Raw genomic sequence first — 8,700 nt, 5'->3', positions numbered from 1 at the left:
TTTCGTTCCCAAAAACACTCCTTAGCAGACACTATTGGTTGGGGGAAGTAATTCATATCCCCGATTAGTTTTAATATCCCCCAATTACACGTTCTTAGGGTGGCATGAAGATCTTCCGTTCTGAAGATTTCTTAGGAAATTTTACAACTAAACATAAAATTTCCTATGTGCTACTCATAAGATAAGACATTTTAAATTTTTAGTTTTTTAACAACTATTTCACGAACACCAAAAGTAGGATTTATGATAATAATAATACTCTTTCCGTTTTTACATGCATTTCTAACCTAGCCCAACTTGTTTGGATTACAGGCTTGGTTGTTGTTCTTGTAATGTCAGCCACCACAATATTTCAAATGGCTTCTGATTAAGTATTTGAGTTTTTCATATGCACGCTTAAATTCCCCAATCGACGTGGGTTAGATTACAAAAATAATAAGTGGAATATTAGACCTGATAGCAATTTCCACGAATGCTTCCAAAATAAAAAGAGGTGAGTGATGAATGCACTCCTCAAAAATCGAAGGTGCTAAAGCTCCCTATGTTAGATTCACGAAAATTGTGCACTAAATAGAAAACAGCTTGAAAAGGGGCAAGTTGTGAATGTCAAGCAAGAGAACTCTCAAGTACCAAGGAGCAGACACAGAAGAGTTACAAAAAGCTATAGTAGAAGACTATCTACAGTCAGGTGAGTGATATTGAGCTCAAGAGCAAGAAGAAGACAATGACTTATATAGCCCATACTTCAGCTGCAGGGGAAGAATTTGAACAAAGATGATATGTAAAAGCAACCACAAAAAAAACCTGAGCACTCAGGAATCACACCCCCAGTACCTGCAAAATAAGAAGCAAAAGATGAGGGCCCATCACAATTAATGAACATAGTTTTCTTTAGGATATTATTTCCATTCAAGTAGACTTTTCAACAATGTTCATAAGCTTGATAATAGGCAAACTGTAAAATCTGATCAGCATCATATATCAGGTTACTTGAAAGGCGAGAAACAAAAGTGTTCCTCTTATCAAAAAAAAAAAACAAAAAACAAGAGCGTTCCAGCTTGAAAAACTATTTGAACATATATGGAACATTTTCATTCAAATACTAGATAAAAATGCTTAAAAACGAGACTTGGTGCTTTTTAAGAAGTTTCAGTTCCTAAACTTATGAATTTGTTGCCAATCTACAGAAAATTCAAGTTTCTTATTTGTCATGGTAAACTCACATCAAACTGTAGTTTACAGTCTACAAAGATGGCAATCTTCTGATCAACCTATTTTATCCATTTGTAATCAAAAGTGAAAACATAGCATAAAGAAGCTCTCTCGGGTTATAAAAAAGAGTTGCAACAAAGAGATGAAGATGTCAAAAACCAATTATAAAGATTATGAACCCAAGATAGCTGGCTCTGAAGAGAAACGCCGACGCATACAATTCTCATTAAACAAGAACCAATATCTGGTTTTATTTCAGAGTTATCACGTAGTGAAAGCAAAGCTCTGTAGTCATAAACTAAAATAACATAACATGAAAGAGTAAACCTAGACACAGAAACAAGTAAAGCGAAACGAAACACACCTGCACGTCACTGCGGGTTGATGCCTACACAATCTACAACACCAAATAAAGCGATATGTTAAACACAACTAACAATAACACAGCACAATAGATCTATTCCAGATCAATGTAGTATGTAAATGCATAATATTGATATCCAATTATCCATTACCAGATCACACAAAGTTGAACAACAAAAGTTAGGAACCAAGCTAACTCCTTCACTACCTACATGTGCAAATTTTTGAGTTCATTGATGCTGCTTTTTTCCTAAAAAACTAAAACTAAGGTTCCTCTTGGTATGTTGCTATAGTGCAAATCAGAACAAACGGCCTCAATTTTGAAAAAAAATAATAGTGAAATTTGATTGCAATTCACAAGTTGTACATCATGTTAGCGCCAAAAGGGCGTTACATTTCGGCAATTCGTAAACAGCGTAAGTATTTTACACCCTTTTTGACTTACGATTGAAGATCCAAAACAACTAACATCAGCCCATTCTAAGACTTCTCTTTCTGGAATGTCTTCTTTACCTACATTACTATTTGACTTATTGCAGTGCCTTCGTAGAGTGAGAAGAGGAGTCATTTTAAGTTGGTACACTGCCTGGATGACAAATCCTCTAGTTTAATTTGTATCGTCCATCTCCCTAAGACTCCAATTTGTGAAGTTCTTACATGAGAACAACAATGGTATTCTCTTTAGTTTATTCTATAGTGTAGTTGATGATTAACTCAATCCCACTCCATTTGTGAATACTACTAAATACACAAGTAATAGAAGAAAACAAACTAATTAAACAGAGGATTGGGGTAAATCTAAGCATTCATAAGAAATTACAGAACATTATCAAGAAATCAGTCTTAAACATATATTCCACTAAGAGAGAATATGTACCTCATTGACTTCCTTCATCAGACCTTTCATGTATTTATGTGCTTTAGCATATTTGTATCCTTTAGAAATTCGTCGCAAATGTATATCAACATGTGGTCTCAGTTCACGCAACCTCGTCTTTATTGTATCAAAATGATCATCAAATAAAACCGAGACACCAGTGACAGAGATGTGCTTTACTGTTTATTAAACGTTTAACTTGGTGAATTATAATAAAAAGATTGGTTAACTAATTAATAAAGAAAAGAAAAGAAAAGAAACAGAAAAGAAAAGAAACCTTACAACAAGTAATATTTCCACCGACTAAAGGAAAAGAATCCTCAACAGCCTCTTCCATAGCTTTCAATAAGAGCCATTCGTGCTCATCTACAGTCATGTTCCCATTTGTAATCTCATCGGCGAAACACTTCAACCGTTTATACGCACGATCTTGACCGCAACCTTTACATTTATACCCAAAGAAGTTCTGTTCATCAGCACGATTTCCTGTCCAGTCAGTAGGATCAATCACCTCTCGCACCTTCTTATGATTCGCATAGTAGACTGATGGAATTGATGCAGGATCTGCCGGACACTCCTTCTTGGAATTAGCAATGTAGCCACCGAATACCATTGCACAATAAAAGTCATCGTCACCTTTTTTTCGCTTCTGAAAATACTTCCATGCTTTTTTGGCACATTTGTAGGGGGTCAAAGGTTTTTTCAGCATCTGCACAAAGAAAAACAGAAGTGAGTGTTGGTGTTTATTATATTTCCTTTAACACAAACTTTAATTCCAAATTGGTGGTATGATTGTCTCGAGCCAAATTGGTATCCAATATTCCAACCAAATTTACTTAATAACATATATTCCATCCGAATTTTTTTAATAGGCCAGTTTTTATAAATAAAAGTTTTAAAAAAATAGGTTAGTTTCTTAATTGGGAAAGTCAAATGTTACTTTCATTTTTTTGGGACCACTTTTCTCTTAACTTCTTTTGGTGACAAGTGTCATGTGGACCACTTCACTTTACTTCTTTTGCTAACAAGTGTCACGAATATCATTTCACTTCACTTCTTTTATTGAAAGTGTCATGAAAACCGCTTTCAATGATTAGTTCTCTTAATTTTCTTAAATTTCGCTAAAAACAAAACCGGCCTATTAAAAAAGAACAGAGGAGTATATATATTACTTCAACATTTAGTTCCAAAACATTGTTCCATCATTAGCGAAAAACATTATACTTAAATAAGCAGAAATTTTATTACCTTTCTATTTAGCTTCCTAACAACTGAAGCGTGTTGGAAAACGACTAATAAAAAATAATTTTTTAAAGTTTTAATAAAAATTATAATTTATTGTTTTCTTTTGTGAATGAAACTTATTAGTCCCACATTGTGGAGTTTCCAATTTTTAGTAGTTTTAAGAAATTATATAAATCTTTTAGTCCCACATCGGGGAGTTTTTCTTCTTAAGTTGTATTTGTCAATTATATAAACAAATTCACTATTTTTGTAAAATCTATGGGAAAGAGGTTGCTCTATATTTAGAGGGACCCCTAAGGGAAAAAACATTTTATATTGTTTTCTCAAGTGTTCGAGATTTTCCTTTATGGTTTTTTCGGAGTTGCCAAGCTCAAGTTGAGCATCTACTACATATGCTAGTAGTAGGTGTAGTAGAGTGTTTTATCCTGGAGATATCCGTCCTGCGAGGGCTATAGCATCACTCTTGAGTGTAGCCGGGCGCTAATGTCTTAAGGGCAACGTGTTGAACACGTGACTCACTCTGTTTTTCCAAAGTTTTGCCTTGTTGTTGTTGCGGAGATATGGGAGCTCGTCCGTTTCATCAAATCGATCACTTCCATTATAAAGGAGCTAAGTATCAATAACTTTTGCTTATTTGATTTTTCCTTGTTTTTGATTATTGCACCCAACAATCTTAAGACATTAAAATTTGTAATAATCGAAAATGGTTGGTTGATTTGTGAATCATGGATGTTAATTGTGGAGTGAAAAACAAAAACGAATTTTTGGTCAGCTGTAGAGTTTCGAGTTTATCTCTTAACCTAGAAGGAATTTCGATGAACCCTTTTGACACAACGTAGTAGACATCCTGATAGTTACCCACGTAAAATTTCATAATTTTTGGAGTTGTAAAAGTATTTTATTGATATTTTACAAAACAGAGAAACGTTCCTGAAAAATTCTGACGGGCAGAATTTTGTTGTTAACTAAAGTAGTTTTTATGGGGTAACCATGAGTATTTTGATATGGTGGTTCAAACGAAGTTTATAAATCTAGATATTATCTTCAAAACTCATATTTTATCTGAACTAAGATTTGTGAGATGTGGTGTATTAGGTGATTGGGAAATTACCTTGTCAGTGGTCAGAGTATAAACGAAGTTTGTGACATGAAATTGAAAAGGAACATGGTTTCCAGGCGCATGTGGATGAACACAAGTTTTCCAAAGCTGACAAAGGCGAGAACATCAAACACAACTCTAAGCATAGTCTTCATAAGAAAGGTATGTTTCGTAAAACTGAATCCGACATTACTTTAATTAAGGGTGATTGTTATGTTTGTAAGATTCCTGGCCATACGGCAGTAAAGTGTAGACAACATAAAACCTTAATAAGTAGAAAGTTAATGCTAGTTTAGTTGAAACAAATTAGAAAGAGTTCATTGACATGATGTCGGAAGTTATTTTAATAACCAATGTGAGAGACTGGTGGGTGGACTCTGCAGCCATTAAGTATGTTTGTTGAAACAGAGACCTGTTCACCTCTTATCAGAGGATAAGGGATGTCGATAAACTCTATATGAGTAACTCATCTGCGACAGAGGTTTCATAAAGGGGAAAGGTCGAGCATAAGCTCATATCTGTAATGTTCTCACACTGAATGAAGTTTTCATGTTCCAAGCATATGAAAGAATATTGTATCTTGTTCTCTTGAAGATGGTAAAAGATTGAAGATCTTAATTAAATGTGGAAAACTTGTTATAACTAAGGGAATTGATTTTTTAGGCAACAGTTATAGGACTTAGGGTCTATATAAGTTTAAAGGAAAATCTGATGAAGTGAACATAATTGATTCTTGTGCTTTCTTTTGTGTGTCTTTGAATGTTTTGCATGGTAGACTTGGAACCGTAAAGTTATAAGTCAATGCATAAACTGCCTAGCATAGGCTACGTAACCAAATTTAGTTTGGATCTTGAACACAAAAGTGAAATGAATATGCTATAAAATCTTTTAGAACAAATGTTCATAGTAATTCTAAGCCCTTAGAATTAATTCAGTTAGGCCTAGTTGACATGAGTTCAACCCAAAACTACTATGGTAAAAGATGGTTTATAACTTTCATGGATGATTGTACGAGGTACTATCTTCTATACTTTTTTAGGGATAAGGATGATGCCTTAGAAGCCTTAAGATGTATAAACTTGAAGTTCAAAACCAATTAGAAGCCTTGAACATAAAAACTATATCCTTAAGAAGATGATATTTGCCATGTTGATTAGTTCAGGATTACCTGCGGCCTTGTGGGGGGAGGCAGTCCTCTTAACTAGTATATCCTGAATATAGTACCCTTAAGGATCAGATGAAACTCTATATGATTTATGGAAAGGTAGATGACCTTCTTATGAATGCGTCAAAGTGTGGGGGTGTTTGACTAAGATTGTCATTCCTCTTCCTAAAAGAACTAGATAGAAACCAAAAATGTTGATTGTGTCTTCATATAGGGTATGCTGAGTATACTTCTACACATAGATTTTTGGTTGTGTGTTCTGATTTTTCATACTTTGGTGTGATTTTTCTGACTTTGTTGTGAATACTATTACATAATCTAAGGATGCTGAGTTCTTTGAACATGTTTATTCTTAAACCTGTACCTCATTAGAGATGTGTTGTTGATCCCCTAGATTTATTTTCAAATAGTCAGAACTTATCTTAAAGGAAGATGAAGTTAAGGTTGATCCTAAGAGAAGTAAAACAATTAGACTTGAGACTTTTTATGAAGCCGACTTCATAACATACCTAGCTTAGTCTAAGCCCTGGACTTGTAAATAAGCCTTGATATCTACTGAAACCCCATTATGGTAAGAAGCTTCATTTAGTGAAATGGACTCAGTCCGTCGGAACCTGACTTGGGAGGTTTATAGTTTACCTCAAGAGTGTAAGACCATGAGATGTAAATGAGTCTTTAAGAGGAAACATTAGGTATATAGAACTGTGGAAAAATATTAGGCTAAGTTGGTAGCTAAAGTCTATAATCTAAAAGAAGGTGTATATTTCCTTGATTCTTATTCACATGTGACGAGATTTACTTCCGTTGATATGCTAATTGTTATTGCTGTCATAAACAAATTAGAGATACATCAGATGGATGTTAAGACAACTTTTCTAAAATCGTGAATTAGATAAAGAAATTTACATAGACCAACCTGAGGACTTTGTGGTGAAAGGTTATGATGACAAAGTTTGTAAGTTGAACAAAATTTTGTATGGTTTGTAAAATAAGCACGTAAACAGTGACATAGAAAATTTGATCATGTGATAATGTGTAGAGGATTTAAGTTAATGAATTTGACAAGTATATTTACAAGTAACTTGTTAAGGATGCCCGTGTAATTGTATGCTTGTATGTTGATGATATGCTTATACTTGATACAAACATAGATGTGATTAATTCCACTAAAAACATGCGCTGAATGAGAATGTTGACTTGAAAGACTTAGGCCATGTTGATGTAATCTTAGGGATGAGGATTAGAAAATAATCTAACATATGTAGTCTTAGTCATTCTCATTATGTTGAATTTGTGCTTAATAGATACAATCAGTGTGATTGTAAGCCTGCTTGTACTTCGTACGATTATTCTTAGACTCAAGAAAAAAAGGTAATGAAGTATCTTAAATTGAATACTCGAGAGTTATAGGATGTTTGATGAATTTAATGAACTGTAAGAATCCAGACATTTCCTATATTGTGAGTAAGTTAAGTAGATATAATTGTAGTTCAGAGCAATAGCATTCAGATGCACTGAGTAGAGTATTATGGTACCTAAAATAATCTATTACCTTTTATTTGATTTATCAAAGGTATCTTGTTGTCCTTGAGGGACTTTGTGATGTAAACTGGATAGTTGACTCAGAGGAGTCTAAGTCTACGAGTGGATATGTTTCACTCTAGCATGAGGTTTGCTTTTGGAAGAATTACAAACAAACATATATTGCTCAATTCATTATGGAATCTGAGAGTATTGAGTTAGATAAAGCACGAGAGGGGGTCGAGTGCCTAAGATGCATTTTAGAAGACATTCCTCTATGGCATAGGCCTGTGCAAGCTATATCTATACATTGTGTTAGCCAAGCTATAATAGCTAAAGCTGAAAATAACTAATCTCAATCGACGTTATTTCCATTGATTGGATAAAGTCCAAGGAGAATATCGCGCAACTTTTGACTAAAGATTTATCCCAAGAGATAGTTAGAAATGCATCGAGGGGGAAGGGGGTTAAGCTCATAAATTAAACTTGCCATGAAGGATACTCAACCTTGCTGACTGGAGATCCCAAGATCAAGGTTTCGAATGAGACAACTAATTTGTGGTGGGTAAAGGTAAACACTATCAGAGAATTTTATTCTTTGTCCCTTCCCTATGGTGTAGACGTGATAGTGTGACTGCATGTGAAGGATGACTTTTAAGAAGTCTTAATGAGTTCTATAGTTTCAATTTAAGATTGAAGTGGGGTGTAACAGTAACACTCTTTATGGAAACTCACCTATCTGAATGAGGAAGTGGGCCGCTTCCTATGAGAATATGAGCTTTGATTCTCTAGAGCATTCTGAGAAACAGGATATGTCCAGGGCCAAATTGGACAAAACGGCACGAGCTTGACAGCAACCTTGGAGATATCACCCGTGGTTGTTATCGCGAATTACATCAAATGCTAGCAGTTCAAGACATAGTTCACTGTCTCTATCAAGTAATTCCGGTAATATCTCACTAAGCAAAGGTTCAAGACCTCATGGACACCTCTTCCTAAAATGGTATTTCCTGCGTTTTTTATGTGATTTTCGTTTTGACGGTTTTGGTATTACTGGAACTTAGGACCTAAAGGTCACTAAGGGTTCACTAGTTCATGCTTTTTCACTTTGGTGAAAGATACCTATAGTCTCACCGTGTGAGAACTAAAGATGAAAGCTCTCAATACTATTATGATTTGTGCAATCCATAGTATGACCCTGGGGTCAACACACTTTTG

At 34.6% G+C, this 8,700-nt stretch overlaps 1 protein-coding gene across 1 annotated transcript; it reads right to left on the bottom strand.

Moving 5' to 3' along the window:
- Positions 1-600: 600 nt before the first annotated feature.
- Positions 601-3,077, bottom strand: LOC113346294. Its single transcript, XM_026589839.1, has 4 exons — positions 2,735-3,077; positions 2,453-2,631; positions 1,577-1,609; positions 601-834 (listed from the first exon to the last, which is right to left on the bottom strand). Exons 1-3 carry the CDS (start codon positions 3,063-3,065, stop codon positions 1,601-1,603), a joined length of 519 nt encoding a protein of 172 aa, XP_026445624.1. The 5' UTR covers positions 3,066-3,077; the 3' UTR covers positions 601-834; positions 1,577-1,600.
- Between the last annotated feature and the right edge of the window lie 5,623 nt (positions 3,078-8,700).

This window comes from Papaver somniferum, unplaced genomic scaffold, assembly GCF_003573695.1.
Source record: "Papaver somniferum cultivar HN1 unplaced genomic scaffold, ASM357369v1 unplaced-scaffold_99, whole genome shotgun sequence".
NCBI lineage: Eukaryota > Viridiplantae > Streptophyta > Magnoliopsida > Ranunculales > Papaveraceae > Papaver > Papaver somniferum.
This window is presented reverse-complemented; position numbering and strand designations above follow the sequence as displayed.

Coding starts and splice junctions, on each gene's coding strand:
- LOC113346294 (XM_026589839.1), bottom strand. CDS start 3,065: ATGGTATTCGGTGGCTACATTGCTAATTCCAAGAAGGAGTGTCCGGCA. Junction 2,632..2,734: donor CGGTGGAAATATTACTTGTT/GTAAGGTTTCTT, acceptor TTTAATAAACAG/TAAAGCACATCTCTGTCACT.